We start from the raw sequence: 16,814 nt of genomic DNA on the forward strand, positions 1-16,814 counted from the left end.
ACCGGCCAATCAAATCAAATTAAATCACATCACATAAATTCCGAATTACAAAGCCGAATTTTAAGATCCGAAGGGGGATTCTGATCATCTTCTTGCTACTGCGTTAATGTCCAAATCAGTCCAGAGTTCATAATTCTATCCAGTCTTATCTTGCTGTTTCCACATCACATCTTGTTCATATATTTTCTCTTTTTTCTTTATGATCTCTTCTGATAGTCTCCTTAAGCCGATAAACACCAATAATAATACTCCTGTGTGAATTTTTCTGTTCTTCCAGTCCTCTAATCGAGATGGTTTCCATATATCATCGCCTTCATAGATAACATCGCTCTTTCCATCATTAATTACAGAACTGTCGCTCTTAAGTCCCTCTGAGGAGTTTCGCCCACAATATAAAAACAGCTCTATTTCTCTATTTCTCCTCCCAGACTTATGTCCTCCGACAGAACTTCCCAATATGGCGACGGCATTTTTAACTGCGTCATTCCAAAGCCCTTATACATTCCACGCTCTTCTTAAAACATGCTTTGGTTCGAAAGTTTATCTCCACACAGCCTTAAATCCACAGCTTAAGTCCTTAAAACAACATTTCTGACTTGCGCCGAGGGCCTTCTGGCGGTTCCCTCACTGTGAGAAGCCAAGTTACAGGGAACCAGGCAGAGGGCCTTCTTGGTGGTGGTACCCGCTCTGTGGAACACCCTCCCAGCAGATGTCAAAGAGAACAACAACTACCAGACTTTTAGAAGACATCTGAAGGCAGCTCTGTTTAGGGAAGCTTTTAATGTTTGATGCATTACTGTATTTTAATATTTTGTTGGAGGCCGCCCAGAGTGGCTGGGGAAGCCCAGCCAGATGGGCGGGGTATAAATAAATTATTATTATTATTATTATTATTATTATTATTATTATTATTATTATTACTACTACTACTACTACTACTACTACTACTACTACTACTACTACAACCTGGAACCTTCCTTACACCGAGAAAGAGAGAGAGAGGGAGAGACTGTTTGTATGTACAATGGTACCTCGGGTTACAGATGCTTCAGGTTACAGACTCTGCTAACCCAGAAATAGTACCTCGGGTTAAGAACTTTGCTTCAGGATGAGAACAGAAATCAGATAGTGGTGTTGCTGCGGCAGCAGGAGGCCCCATTAGCTAAAGTGCTACTTCAGGTTAAGAACAGTTTCAGGTTAAGAACGCACCTCCAGAACGAATTAAGTTCTTAACCTGAGGTACCACTGTATTATGTGATGCTGGACTGTGCAAGCATAGGACTGGGTTCCTAGTGGCTTCGGTGGGTAGCTAAAAGTTCCCAGGCAAGAGGCATTCAAATTTATATGCATATGTGCAAATTTACAAAGAATCGGTAGAATTTACATTTCACGGCGTGCAAACACATTGATTCCCCCTCCAAATCACACTAGATACATTTTCCGATTCATTTGCACCGCTTCCCAGATCACGCAGAATCAGTTCAATTTATTTAACCATTACTCCCAATTAATTCCCCACGCGGATGATCTGGATCCTGTTCCGCAATCAATTTCTCTTCATTTGCCCCCCGTTAGTGGATATTACATCATTACCCCTCCCCCTAATTAAATTAAAGTCACAACAAATCGGGTGCTCACTGAGACTGAGCAAGTGGTGGAGGGGGGGGTTGTTTTATTATTATTTTACTCTGAGACAAGGTGGTGGCCTTTCTTCTTTGATAATAAAAATAACTTAAAGCAGAGGGCAAGCCAGGCCACCACCATTGCTTTTCCCGTGCACTTGCGGTTTTAGCACTGCATAGCACACCACGACGACAGCTCAGCAGCGCACTTGCCTTTGCTGAAGAATTTAAAAGAAGAAAAAGAAGAGGTGTTTTCACCGCACAGCTGATGTGTGCTGCTAGCACTCGGCTCACACACAGAGAGAGAGTCACTGACAACAGGATTTAGGCAAGAGACCCAAAAGACCCAGGGCATAGATTCCAAGGAAGTTGGCTTGTTGTTTGGTTGGTTGGTTGCATTTATATATCATCTTGCTGTGGGTTAAACCACAGAGCCTGGGGATTGCTGAGCAAAAGGTCGGCGGTTTGAATCCCCACGACGGAGTGGGCTCCCGTTGCTCAGTCCCAGCTCCTGCCCACCTAGCAGTTCAAAAGCACGTCAAAGTGCAAGTAGATAAATAGGTACCACTCCGGTGGGAAGGTAAACAGCATTTCCGTGCGCTGCTCTGGTTCGCCAGAAGCGGCTCAGTCATGCTGGCCACATGACCCGGAAGCTGTACGCCGGCTCCCTCGGCCAATAAAGAGAGATGAGCGCCGCAACCCCAGAGTCAGCCACGACTGGACCTAATGGTCAGGCGTACCTTTACCTTTACCTTCCAAGGTGGTCATTCTCCTCCCCCCCCCATCTCATCCTCACAACAGCCCTGTGAGGTAAGACAGGCTGAGAGATGGTAACTGGACCAAGGTCACCCAATGAGCTTCATTGCTGAGTGGGGATTTGAACCCTGCATCACACTCAATATTGTCTACACTGACCGGCAGTGGCAATCCAGGATTTCTGGCAGGAGTCCTACCTGGAGGCATCATCAGCGATTGAATCTGGGGCCTTTTGCTTGCAAGACTCATTGTCTACCACTAAGCCATGGCGCCCAGCCCTCCTTTCATAACATCCTTGCTCATGCACACCTCTCCTTTTCGTAGCCAGACAAGTTTAGTGTCAACTGAATAATTCAAGAGCTGCTGTTTGCCAGGAGCTCCTTGGCTGTCCAGAAAGGAGAGCCAGAATGGAAATTCTAGCTGGGATTGCCCCGCGGAGAGGGAATGAGGACTCTGTTGGCCACAACACCCCATTGGGTTGAGTGACTTTGGGTCAAGCTTTAAAAAGCCTCTCTTGTATAGCTATGAGAGGACAGAGTGGAGAGGAATGGAATACAGTGGGACCTCAGGTTAAGAATGAATTCATTCCAGAGGTCCATTCTTAACCTGAAGCTGTTCTTAACCTGAAGCACCCCTTTGGCTAATAGGGCCTTCCGCTGCTGCCGTGCGATTTCTGTTCTCATCCTGAAGCAAAGTTCTTCACCCGAGGTACTATTTCTGAATTAGTGGTGTCTGTAACCTGAAGCGTCTGTAACCTGAAGCGTCTGTAACCCGAGGTACCACTGTACAGTGGACGCTCGGGTTGCGAACGTGATCCATGTGGGGTGTACGTGCACAACCCACAGCGTTCGCAACCTGTATCTGTGCATGCACGGGTTGCGATTAAGCGCTTCTGTGCATGTGCAAAGCGTGATTTTGCGCTTCCGCGCATGCGCAACTGCCGAAACCCGGATGTAACCCGTTCCGGTACTTCCAGGTTTCGACGGTCCGTAACCCGAAAAAACACAACCTGAAGCGGCTGTAACCCGAGGTATGACTGTTAAGTCCTTCTTAAACTATGGAACCCCATTGTTAGACTATGGAACTCCCTTCTGGGTGGCTTTAAAAGAGGATTAGATAAATTCATGGAGGAGGAGAGGACTATTGATGTCTACTAGCCAGGATGCCTATGCTATACCACCACAGTTGGAGGCAGGAATGCCAACTTGGCCCCACGACTGTGGGTACCCGGGGCTATGGGTGCCATGCAGCGTGCACAGCCCTGGCACCAAATATTTGTGGGTGCCTGGCCCCTTCATGGGGAATGTTGTGGGTGCTTTGGCCCCAGGGAGTTGGCACCTATGGTTGGAGACAGTGATGCTTCTGAATGCCAGCTGATGGAAACCACAAGAGGGTTTTTCTGCTCGGACCCTCCTTTCCCACAGGCACCAGGGTTGGCCATTGTGAGAACAGAATGCTGGACTCGATGAGCAATTGGCCTCATCCAGCAGGACCTTCTTATGTTCTTAGTTCATGTACAGCCTTGGTGTTTTATGGCAAGAATTGGGGAGTCGGGGGTCCTGCTAAACTGGTGAAGCAACATGGAGAAGTCAACTCTCCCCGGCAGAAAAACTGTTAAGAGGATGAGGCTATCAGGAAAAAAACAAACTTGAATCCGTTCCAAACATGCCCTGGAACAAAATCTCCCCCAGTGCTCTCATTTGGAAATGTACCTTAGCTCAATCAAAACATGGTTTAATATTCACAGGACGAAAATAGTTCCTTGCTGGAGCGTAAATAGATAGTTCAACCTGTTTGAAAATGCCCCCCCTCCCCCTTCATATGTGCTGCAATCCACGCTTCGCTGAAGTCAAGAGCAAAACCCACACTGGTTTTTAATTACAGTTTTCTGACGGCTTTTGTTTGTCTGTCCGTTGTCCCCCCCTCCTGCAGCCTGAAATGTTCCATTGTGTGTCCATCATGACAATTTAGAAAATCTGCTCACCCCACACTCTTCTCTACCCCAGTCCTTCCTCTTTTCTCTTATGCTGGCATAGAATTCCGATTAATTTCTTGGAGGGAGAGAGAGAGAGAGAGAGAGGGTCTTCTAGTGGCACCTTAAAAACTTTCAAAGTTATTATGGGATGTGCCTTTGTGGATTACAGCCTGCTTCATCAAAAGCATTCAGTGCTGTCCTGCAGTACAAATATCTGTGTCTGGGTGGGGCAGAGGATGATAAACCATGAGGTCAGGTGGGGAAAATGCCAAAAAGTACAGACAATTACAGCATCCCTGAAATCATACATATAAGTACTTGCAAGCCGGGATAGAATTTAATGCATCTGGTGAAGTGGACTGCAGTCCCTGAAGTCTTACGCCATTATCATAGAATCGTAGAGTTGGAAGGGATCAACAAGGGCTGTCTGACCCAACCCCCTGCAAGGCAGGAATCTCAACTAGATCATACATGACAGTTGGCCATCTAACCTCTGCTTAAGAATCACAACCTCCCAAGATAGTCCTTTCCACTGTTAAACAGCTCTTACTCTGATAAATTTCTTCCTGGTGTTTAGTTAGAATCTCCTTTCTTGTCACTTGAATCTGTTGATTTGGGTCCTACCCTGCAGAGCAGGAGAGAATAAGCTTTCTCCATCCTCCACATGACGATCCTTTTGATAGCTGAAGATGGCTATCATATCTCCTCTCAGTCTCCTCTTTTTCTAGGCTAAACATACTCAATTCCTCAAGCAATCCTCCTCATAAAGCTTGGTTTTCCAGACCCTTGATCATCTTAGTTGCCCTCCTCTGCCCATGTTCCAGCTTGTCAACATCCTTTCTAATATGTGATGCCCACTTCTGTGGGTGCAGCCTAGAATAGTATTAGCTTTTTTTGCTGCTGCATCACAGTGCTCCCCCAAAGACCTTAGAGCCCAGGCAGATTTGTATGGGAGGTTTGGGATAATACGCTCCTTCGCATCTCTCCCAGGATCTATCCGGTATAAATCTCACTTCTCTTTTTCTTTTTGTGGGAGAATACCATTTAGAATGTTGTTGTTGTTTAGTCGTTTAGTCGTGTCCGACTCTTTGTGACCCCCTGGACCAGAGCACGCCAGGCACTCCTGTCTTCCAGTGCCTCCCGCAGTTTGGTCAAACTCATGCTGGTATCTTCAAGAACACTGTCCCACCATCTCGTCCTCTGTCGTCCCCTTCTCCTTGTGCCCTCCATCTTTCCCAACATCAGGGTCTTTTCCAGGGAGTCTTCTCTTCTCATGAAGTGGCCAAAGTCTTGGAGCCTCAGCTTCAGGATCTGTCCTTCCAGGGAGCACTCAGGGCTGATTTCCTTCAGAATGGAGAGGTCTGATCTTCTTGTAGTCCACGGGACTCTCAAGAGTCTCCTCCAGCACCATAATTCAAAAGCATCAATTCTTCGGCGATCAGCCTTCTTTATGGTCCAGCTCTCACTTCCATTAGAATAGCCTGGGCCTGAGCCATACATACATGAAATGGTGTTTGCCCCATCAGCTGTCACGGCGCCCCAAACAGTGACTTGCAACATGCAGATGGAGCAATATGTCGCTTGCAGAGAGCATGCTGCTGAACTGGCCTGCAATCTTTAGCACTGTGACGACGACAACAGAATATTTGCACTTGACTCTGTGGAACCTTTTTGGGTTCGGTGAACCTTTCAGAAAGATGGGGTGCAGGGAAAGCGTGGCAGCAGAGGTGCGGTGGAAGCAGGGACGAGTGTGTCAGTATTTGCAATAAACACCTAAAAGAAAAGCCTTTTTTGGGTAGCAGCAGAACTACGTCTCCCCCAAACACCTACACGAAGTGCAGATTGATGGGCAGATGGTTGACACAGTCGTCGGCAGCAGGAGCCAAGGATCCTGTCGTCATCCGGCCCTGCGAGGAGTACAGTGCTACAGCTCCATGTGGCTCTGGGAGACCAGCTGTTCCTGCCTCCTTCTCTGGCACATTTGATCAGTGCAATGAGCTGTCTATAAAATCTCCTCCCCATCACAGCACCCATTTGATGGGCGTTTCACTAGAAGTCGGGTGAAGGTTGGTTCTGGAGCTGGCAGACCTAGAGGGAGGGAGACAAACGTTCTACAGACGTCCTTCCCTCTCCATGTAAACTACCATATTTTTTGCACCATAACACTCACTTTTTTCCTCCTAGAAAGTAAGGGGAAATGTCTGTGCGTGTTATGGAGCGAATGCCTGCGGGTGGCGGTGGGGATCTGCTGCAGTCGTGAGCAGAGGATCCATGGTTCCCCTTCCTTCCCTCCTCCGTGGTTACAAAGCATGGATCCACATGGATCCTCAAGATTTTTGCATTGGGCTACTCCAAACTCACTGTCAGATCACATATCTGTGGCTACAGCATGAACCACAAAAATCATATATTTAGAATATTTTTTTCTTGTTTTCCTCCTCTAAAAACTACGTGGTCTGGTGCGTGTTATAGAGCAAAAAATACGGTAATTTTCTGCCTACAGCTGGCCTGAGGGAGGATCTACCTGCAACAGGTATGAGTGCCCCCTGGAGGACAGGAGACAGCAGTGCAAAGGAAGTGCAGGATGACCAACAGACACAAGCCTGCTCTGTTGGTAACAAGTGATCGGAGCTGCCTCTTTCGCCACCACCTGGAATGGCTCTTGTGCTTTTAAAGATGGCGGACTCTCCTTCACTGGAGGTTTGTAAACAGATGGTCACCTGGCAGGGAAACTTTAGTCACGATTTCTGCATCACAGGGGGTTGGGCTAGATGACCTTTGGGGACATTTCCAACTCTATGATTTTATGATTCTAAAAGTGAAAGGGATGGTGAAAAAAACACTCCTGCTTGTTGATTTTCTTAAGGAGAAACGGAAACTGTCTCCCTGGCCTTCTGCCACCCCTGTTGAAGCATCCTTTACCTAGGTTGTGCTGCGGCTGTGGGAAGTGGTGGCTGTTTGGGGTGAGATCTTGTGAGATTTGGGGGCGAGCTCGTGAGATCTCACTGGAAACCATAGGAGGAAACTCCTACGAGCCAAAGTTCCTTCGCGCCCCCCCAAAAAACCCCACAAGGTCTACTCACATCAAAAGTCTTGCTAGGATGCATATACATATACAGTGATGAAAATCAGGCAGGCAATAATCCTAAAACATTACAAATATCCATAGTCCAGTTCAAAATGGCAATTGCTCTCTGGAGGAGAACAAAGATACTGTCTTCACCCATCGCAAATAGGAAAAAGTGTGTGAGTTGCAGGTAGGAATTAACCCATTGTACAGTGGAACCTCTGGTTAAGTACTTAATTCGTTCCAGAGGTCTGTACTTAACCTGAAACTGTTCTTAACCTGAAGCACCACTTTAGCTAATGGGGCCTCCTGCTGCTGCCACGCCGCTGGAGCACGATTTCTGTTCTCATCCTCAAGCAAAGTTCTTAACCTGAAGCACTATTTCTGGGAAAGCGGAGTCTGTAACCTGAAGCGTATGTAACCTGAAGCATATGTAACCCAAGGTACCACTGTATTTTCCCCCACCACCAGGTTTGGAAGTATGATGTCATAGTCCCCCCCCTCCACGCGGGTTCTGAAACAGCAGGCTACCTTTGTCCCGGTTTCCAATTGTCTAGCAATCCTGCCTTTGTGATTTTGTCTGCAAATCCTCCCACAGGGAGTTCGAGTCAGTGTCAGCAGTACAGAGCCAGACAAATCAGTGTCCTGTCTCATCTTAAGGCACCTCTGTTGGTGCTGCTTCTTGTGGGAATGTTCAGGGATGCAGGAGAGGATATACTGATTATAGCCTTTCCAACTTGTGTTAACAAGTTCACAATTTAGCAGAGTAACATTCCCCTTTTTAAACTCACAGCGGATGCGTTAGCTCAGACTCGCTAAAGCCTCTATAATAACTGTTCTGGTATTTCCCCCTTATTCCCTCATACAAGATAAGACACAACACATTCTTCTATAAAAGTACAGTATAAAAAAGAGTTTACTCACATTCTGTTCACAATCGGATCCCAGAAGGCAGACTTAGCTTAGAAAAGTAACATACACCTGGCAACTATCTCATAAGGAGACAGTCCCTTTGTCCTCTCTTGGCTGGAAGAGAGCATCTTTGGCTAAGCAGATGTTGCTTCTTCAATGCATGTAATAATAATAATCATCATCATCATCATCATCATCATCATCATCATAATATCTTTATTGTCATTGCCCCCTTCGGGGACAACGAAATTGTAGTCAAAGGGAGAGAGATGGCTGCCCTGCCCTGTGCTTTTGTGGTTACCTGCACAGGTGAGGCCACACCCACCTCTAGTCACAGTTTACCTGCTGGCTGGACAAACATTCCTCCCCATGTGTAAACACGTTCACTCTTGGAATGTTGTACTTGACTGCTCTTGTGTTTCACATCCCAGAGCCCGCCCAATCATCCAACTCAACCAGGATGCAGCTTCAGTACCTGAGAAGGCATTGGCTCACATTAACCCTTTGTTCCCTGGGCACTTCCCCTTCCTCTTCTCTTCCTTACTCCTAGGGCAGAGACCTGGTCTACTCGCTGATGAGATTCACATAGTGGTGCTGTGTGAACAACTGTGCAATAATTATCCCCAGTATAAATGGTTGCTATCTTGTGAGGGCTTTGTGTGACGGTGGAATGGCAGGATGTGCATTTACTTATTTATTTGAACCAAGCTGAGCAGAAGCATGATCCCAACCACTTAGAAGCGAAACTGGAGGTTCTCAGACAGCCTGGTAGAGCACAAGTGAGGAATTATTATTATTATTATTATTATTATTATTATTATTATTATTATTATTTATACCCCGCCCATCTGGCTGAGTTTCCCTAGCCACTCTGGGCGGCTCCCAATCAAGTGTTAAAAACAATACAGCATTAAATATTAAAAACTTCCCTGAACAGGGCTGCCTTCAGATGTCTTTTAAAGATAAGATAGCTGCTTATTTCCTTCACATCTGAAGGGAGGGAGTTCCACAGGGAAGGCGCCACTACCGAGAAGGCCCTCTGTCTGGGTCCCTGTAACCTCACTTCTCGCAATTAGGGAACCGCCAGAAGGCCCTCGGCGCTGGATCTGTGTCCGGGCTGAACGATGGGGGTGGAGACGCTCCTTCAGATATACTGGACTGAGGCCATTTAGGGCTTTAAAGGTCAGCACCAACACTTTGAATTGTGCTCGGAAACGTACTGGGAGCCAATGCAGATCTCTCAGGACCAGTGTTATGTGGTCTCGGCGGCCGCTCCCAGTCACCAGTCTAGCTGCCGCATTCTGGATTAATTGCAGTTTCTGGGTCAACTTCAAAGGTAGCCCCACGTAGAGCGCATTGCAGTAGTCCTGAGACCCTCCCGTCCTTGCTGGACTACAATGTCAATCATGCCTGACCATTGTCCCATGTTGACTGCAGGGGCTGATGGGAGCTGGAGTCCAATGACACCTGAGTGTTACAGGTCACCCACCTTTGCAGCAGACTTTCAAGAAGGATTCCATCTAGACTGATCAGAGCTTCTTGCTCAGATTGAGCAACCAAACAGCAGTGGTGGAGGAAACCTCTCTGGCGCCTGGGGCGGGGCGCTGAGGGGCAGGGCGAACCCCCTAGCGGCGCATGTGCAACGCCCATACAGATGGCGCATGCACGGTGCCCGAACGGATGATGCTCAAGTGGCAGCCTGTACAGACAATGCATGCACGGCAGCCTGTATCGGCGCCGCACACCCTCGGTTGCTCTACAGCTGGGGGGGCAGTGGGCCATCTTGTCACCCCCCCTGGTGGGACCTGGGGTGGACCGCCCCCGCCCCCCTTCATACGCCCCTGCCAAGCAGGGGCCAGCAGTTATACGAGGCCAAATGCAACCATATTGGCTTAGTGCCATTACCTGATCCTTGCTGGGATGGAAACCACACTACACTTTCCAGCCAGCCGCAGTGGTGGCGCTCTGTGGCCCTGGACATCAGGCCAGCAGCTTCCTCTAGAGGTGCAAGGAAAAAGACTCCTGGTCCCATTGCAATAATTTGCAGTTTGGTCCCCTCCAGGCTTGCGGTTCTCCGGTCTTCACCTGTTGTCTTCCGCATGCCCCCTCTCTCTTCTGCGCAGGTACCTGCGGACCCTGTACCTGGGTCTCCAGAGCCGCTGGCAGTCGGAGCATCGCCGGCGGCACTTCTACTGGAGGATGATGTTCGAAAGCGCCGACATCAGCATGCTGCGGCTCCTGGAGACCTTCCTCAAGAGCGCCCCGCAGCTGGTGCTGCAGCTCAGCATCATGGTGCAGCAGAACAGGATTGATCCATTGCAGGGTGAGTCGAGCCTGCGGAGAAGACCCCTCAAAGCCCATCAAAGTCCTCACCCAACTGGTGGTGATTTAAGTTGATTGCGCCTAAGTACAGGGATGCCTGTACAGCTGATTTGGAGGCCTTTTACTACAAGCCCAGTTCTCCAAAAGATGGGTTGTTGATTTTTTGGCGATAAGGAAAATGCGCTAGGAATGTGTGGGATGACGTTGGCTTTGTTGCAACCTCATTTAACCTCCCTAAAAACAAATCATAACAAACGCCCCGTGGGCAACTTATCTGTTGCTCCCGTCAATAAATTCTCGACCAGATTATGGGAGGAGCATTTGATTCAGTAACTGGGGAGCACAGCATCACTTTTTCCTTTCCCTAACTTTCATAGGAGAGACGCAGGTGGCGCTGTGGGTTAAACCACAGAGCCTAGGAATTGCCGATCAGAAGGTCGGCAGTTCGAATCCCCGCGACGGGGTGAGCTCCCGTTACTCTGTCCTAGCTCTTGCCAACCTAGCAGTTCAAAAGCACGTCAAAGTGCAAGTAGATAAATAGGTACCACTCCGGCGGGAAGGTAAATGGCGTTTCCGTACACTGCTCTGGTTCGCCAGAAGTGGCTTAGTCATGCTGGCCACATGACCCGGAAGCTGTACGCCGGCTCCCTTGGCCTATAGAGCGAGATGAGCACCACAGCCCCAGAGTTGGCCACGATTGGACCTAATGGTCAGCGGTCCCTTTACCTTTTAACTATCATAGGAACTGAGCATGCTGAGGCTTATTTCTGAGCAAACATGGCTAGAATTCCACTCTTCCCCAGAGCCCTTTGCACAAATCCAGCTATCATTTTTGGGCAGGTGATGCATGAATGTAACAGCATTTGCACCTGAGATTTAATATTAACAATCAAGTCAATGCTGCAATTATTTCATTTCACCCCAAGTATTTCCATATTTTTTAAAAAGAAAGAGAGAGGTAAAAAAAGTTATATTTTCCACACCTTCAAAATTTTCAGAAATGTTGTATCTCTTCCTGTCCCTCAATCCTTTACCCTGTAGTGCTCACTTTCTCCACCTTGCTGTTGCTCCTGCAATTGTACACCTGCAATTTTACCTCTTTCTTTCCATTTTCAGGCTGTCACCTTCTTTCTGTCCTCTCTCCATCTTCCCCGCACCCTCTACTCATGCTTCCTGTTTCCACAATAAAAATGACTCTGCTAAGCCAGAGCATAGAATAATAGAAATGTAGAGTTGGAAGGGTCCCCCAAAGGCCATCTAGTCCAACCCCTGCAATGCAGGAATCACAGCTGGAGCATCCATGACAGATGGCCATCCAACCTCTGCTTGGAAACCTCCAAGGAAGGAGAGTCTATAATTTTAATAATAATAATAATAATAATAATAATAATAATAATAGTAATATAAAAATAAAAAATACCCCGCCCTCCCCAGCCAAGACCGGGCTCAGGGCGGCTAACACCAGGTATAATACAACTTAAAAACAAGATTAAGTACATTAAAATGCAGCCTCATTTCAGTAGAAACTCAAATCAAAAACTTTTGGGGATGAAAACATCGAGTCTTCACCAAGGCCAACTATCCAGACTGGTCCTACGTGGGTCAGAAAAAAGCCAGGGGAGTCCCCAAATAGGAGTTCCATCACAGGAGGAGAAAGGAAAAGGGAAAGAGGGGAAAGGGATCAAGTTGATTTCAAGCCAAAGGCCTGGCAGAACAACTGTCTTACAGCCCTGCAGAAAGACATCAGATCCTGCCAGTGGCGTAGCGTGGGTTGTCAGCACCCGGGGCAAGGCAAGTAATTTGCGCCCCCTAACCCGTGGATTTGCGCCCCCTAACCCTAACCCCCAGATGTTGCGCCCGGTGCGGCCGGCCCCCCCTGCACCCCCCACGCTACGCCACTGGATCCTGCAGGGCCCTGGTCTCATGAGGCAGAGCATTCCACCAGGCCAGGGCCAGTGTTGAAAAGGCCCTGGCTCTGGTTGAGCCTAATCTGACTTCCTTAGGGCCCAGGACCTCTAGGGTGTTGCTATTTATGGACCTTAAGGTCCTCCACGGGGCATACCGAGAGAGGCAGTCCCATAAGTCTCTGAGGGAGACTCTTCCACTGTAGAACAGCTCTTACACTCAGAAAGTTTCATAGAATCATAGAATCATAGAGTTGGATTAGACCACAGGGGCCATCGAGTCCAACCCCCTGCCAAGCAGGAAACACCATCAGAGCACTCCTGACATATGTACTTCCTGATTTTTAGCCGAAATCTCTTTCTTGTCATTTGAATCCATTAGTTTGGGTTCTACCCCCTGGAGCCATGGAAAACAATCTGGCCCCATCAGCAGTTACCAGTCTTTTTAGTTTTAGGAAATGGGAAGTCCGGTGCAGTGCATCGAGGAGGCAAAACACAATGCTCTCTCCATACTTCCACAAATCTCTCCTGTGCCCCTCAGCTCCTCCACCCCATGCCCTAAGCAGGTCAAATGCTTCATAAGGAACAGATTCCTTCTCCCAGCAGTGGTCTGTCACAGGCATCACTGGGAGAGAGAGGGGCATGATGCTGAAGGTGACAAAGAGGATCTCCTGCCAGCGTGTTTGCACTGCGCTGGCCTCCTGATCGTTACAGGGTGTCCCCCTCTTTTCTTTCCAAACTGCTCCACCCTCCTACAGCTCGTCTTTCTCTGTGTGCTATATAGTTCCTTGAGGTGGGCATGACCAGCATTACAGACGCGGCCACAAAGTTGTGACCCAATCCCCTCTTATCTATTGATTTCCTTGCATCCCATGTTTTCTCAAAGGAGTTCAGGGTGCACAGACAATTCTCCCCCTCTCCGTTTGATCCTCAACAACAACCCTGTGAGGCAGTTTAGGCTGGGAAGCAAGGACTGGCATCCAAGGTCACTCCCAGTGAGTTTCATGGCCAACAAGTGGGGATCTGAACCCCAGCCTCCCATAAACCCTAGTCCACTGCTCTAACCACCACACCACGATTGGCTCCAGTTCTTGACATTTCCTAAACCATGACTCTGTTCTTCCTGCCTGTGTGCCTTTCTCACATGCACACAGGGTCAGGCTAGCACCAGAATCCTCCTGTTCATCCTTCCATCACTCCAGTCTCTCTCCATGACCTCTGTCTCCTGCCCTCCTCTTGGATCCACTCCTTTTCTCCTCCTGTCTCCACCTCCCTCTCTCTCTCTCCCTGTGATCCCTCAGTAAGACCGTTTCTCTTCCCCCTAATTCCCGGCTTTCCCTTTCTCTCTCTCTCTCTCTCTCACCTGGGCAGGTCTCTCGGCTTCCGCCTCGCTGGTGTCCCTGGCCTGGACGCTGGCTTCTTACCAAAAGGTGCTGCGGGACTCCCGGGAAGACAAGATGCCCATGTCCTACAAGGGGGCGGTGACGCAAATCCTCTGGCACCTCTTCACCATCGCCGCCCGGGCCATCGCCTTCGCCCTCTTCGCCTCGGTGTTCCACCTCTACTTTGGGATCTTCATCGTCACCCATTGGTGCATCATGACCTTCTGGATCATCCAAGGCGAGACGGATTTCTGCATGTCCAAGTGGGAGGAGATCATCTACAACATGGTGGTGGGCATCATCTACATCTTCTGCTGGTTCAACGTCAAGGAAGGCCGCAGCCGCTGCCGCATGTCCATCTACTACATCATCATCCTGTCGGAGAACGCCGCCATGACGGGCCTCTGGTACTGGTTCAGGGACCAGAGCGGGGTCCCCGAGTCCAACGCCTTAATTGTCGTCTGCGTAGTCACCTCCAGTTTCGCCTTAGGGGTCTTCTTCATGTTCATCTACTACTGCCTCTTGCACCCCAACGGAACCATTTTCGGGCCGCACGGCGGGGGCTGTGTGTGCGGCGAGGAGCCCACAGCGGTCCCTTGCGGGGCGGGGCCCCCGGCCGACGTCGTCACCAGCCCCCCGCGCTCCTTGCCGAGGACTACAGGGGCCGAGAGGGAGGGCGTGCCGGGGGACAGAGACAGCTGCGTGCCGGTCTTCCAGGTGAGGCCCAGTGTCCCCCCCACGCCCGTCGCCCGGGCCCCACGGACAGAGGGGCCCGTCATCCGCATCGACTTGCCCCGCAAGAAATACCCTGCCTGGGATGCCCACTTCATCGATAGGCGCCTCCGAAAGACCATCCTGGCCTTGGAGTACACCTCGCCCGCTACTCCGCGCCTGCAGTACCGCACGGTGGGGGTCTCTCAGGAGCTGCTGGAGTACGAGACCACGGTGTAAAGCGGAGTCCCCCCCTCCCGTGGGGGCCTGGAGCCACACCGCAGGGGCCCTTCCCAACCCCAAGGGCCACGCCTGGCTCCTCAGCAGCCAGAGCGAGCTGGCCTTGTGGTCCTCTCCCCGCCATCTTTAGGGCGAGGCGACGGAGACCCAGAAAGCAGCGTCTTGACCCCAATGTCTCGTCAGCAACTTTGATTTGGTCTTTCTTTCTGTCCCCCCAACTCACACACACACAGCACTGACGACTCCTGGTCCCCAACTCCTCCAGAGACAGGGGTGAGCTTGATTGAGGCCAATTGGTGCTATCTCTTCTCCCCCAGCTCGCTGCCCGGCCGTAAGGTTGCTTCTCACCCCCCCATCCCCCTCCCCATCCCTCAGGCAGGTGTGCTGTTTCTCCTCCTGCCTTGAATAGGGGGGGGGATGCCACCCATCCCCTTGATGCGCCCCTGTGAAGGAGGCCCTGTGGTCTCTCCCAAAATACCTCACCTGTTCACCTGAGCCCAGGTAGCTAAGGCTTCTCGAGTCCGTGGATTATTTGCTGACCTCTGGTTGTTGGGCAATGGGGAGAATAGGCCGCTGATCAGTGATGATGGGATCAGAGTTAACCTGTGGACAGGTGGCGGCGTTGATTCTGGGGACGCTAAAGGGTGCTGGAGAATCAAAAGATGGCTTCTGGGAGGGAGATTGGAGTGGCTCACAGGGGCTGGGGGTGGGCCTTTAGGGGCTGTGTGATACCTGCTGGCATCCGTGTGGGTTTGATGTGAGTGTCCGGAGCCACCTTCCCTTCCCTGGTGCCTTCCAGAAATTTTGGGCTACAACTCCCATCAGCCCCAGCATGATGGGAGTTGTAGTCCAAAACACCTTGATGGTACCAGAGAAGGCCGGTCTGGAGCACACTGGTAATATAAACAGACCCTTCTGTAAACAGACCATGGGGCTGAAACGAGAGCAGATTTAGCACTCGAAAACATGACTGCCCGTCTCATTCCTCGTCCATCTCCATTGGGTGTCCGTTTTCTCGCGACACGCGTCCCCTCATTTAAATATATGTAATTTGACATTGACAAGGAGGGCTTCCAGGAATGAATGGGTCTTCTTCCAAGCCGTGTGGGCATAAAAGGCGGGGCACGCACCGTTTATACGCCAAGCCAAGGAGCCGGTCTCTAAGGACATGTTACCTACATTGCAGTCCTATCTTGATTTCTATACCTCTTTTTCGCTTCCCCCTCCCCAAAGATCCCTGGGGGTTGTAGTCGGGTCAAGGTCGCCGACGGCGTTCTGCTAAAGAGAGCCCCAGCTTCCCCCTCATGGAACTACAGTTCCCAGGGTTCCTTGGGAGAGGGGGCGTGGCCATTGCACCACTTTAGTCTGTAGTGTAGATATATATGCCTTAAAGGAGGTGCTGTGAGTGTTCTAGCCAGGATCAAATGGGCTGTCGTCCCCCTTCCCCCCCCCCACTCAGCCCACTGAGGAAAGGGCTTCTCACCTGAGTGGGTTGGTGGCAGCAGCCGCTGCTTTGTGGCTTCCCAGATGATGTATTTTTTCCCAGCTGCCCCCCAAAAAGCTCCGTTCAGGCCGATCGCAGCAGTGTTGGCCCCGCGGGATGAGCGACCCAGAACAGAAGTGTATACATTAGGTGGGTATTCTTCTCCATAGCGCTATCAGTCTACATTGGTGCTTTTTTTTTTTTGGAATGACATGTAGAAAAGAAGAAGCGTCTATCTGTCATGGATGCTTTAGCTGGGACTCCTGCACTGCAAGGGGTTGGACTAGATGAACCACGGGGTCCCTTCCGACTCTACCATTTCGTGATTCTAAGGGAAAGCTAGCAGCCACATGGTTACAGAATAATGTGTGTGCGACTTGATCGGGCTGGATGGTAAGCAGATAATGACACACAGAGTCCCACTGGCCCGTCAAGTCCAG

At 49.9% G+C, this 16,814-nt stretch overlaps 1 protein-coding gene across 2 annotated transcripts in view; it reads left to right on the forward strand.

The window, feature by feature from the left end:
- The window catches only part of XKR7 (XK related 7), a 45,129-nt gene extending 28,693 nt beyond the window's left edge, over positions 1 to 16,436 (forward strand). Inside the window, exons 1-3 of one of the 2 annotated variants that reach the window (XM_082226374.1) lie at positions 9,048 to 9,111; positions 10,456 to 10,655; positions 13,930 to 16,436. In XM_082226374.1, the coding sequence (XP_082082500.1) occupies positions 10,532 to 10,655; positions 13,930 to 14,891 (1,086 nt within the window). In that variant the 5' untranslated portion in view covers positions 9,048 to 9,111; positions 10,456 to 10,531 and the 3' untranslated portion in view covers positions 14,892 to 16,436. Of the gene's footprint in view, positions 1 to 9,047; positions 9,112 to 10,455; positions 10,656 to 13,929 lie in introns of those variants that run through there. The other variant, XM_082226373.1, reaches the window with a different exon arrangement.
- The last annotated feature ends 378 nt before the right edge of the window (positions 16,437 to 16,814 follow it).

This window comes from Podarcis vaucheri (assembly GCF_965113315.1).
Source record: "Podarcis vaucheri genome assembly, chromosome: 6".
In the NCBI taxonomy this organism is placed as follows: Eukaryota; Metazoa; Chordata; class Lepidosauria; order Squamata; family Lacertidae; genus Podarcis; species Podarcis vaucheri.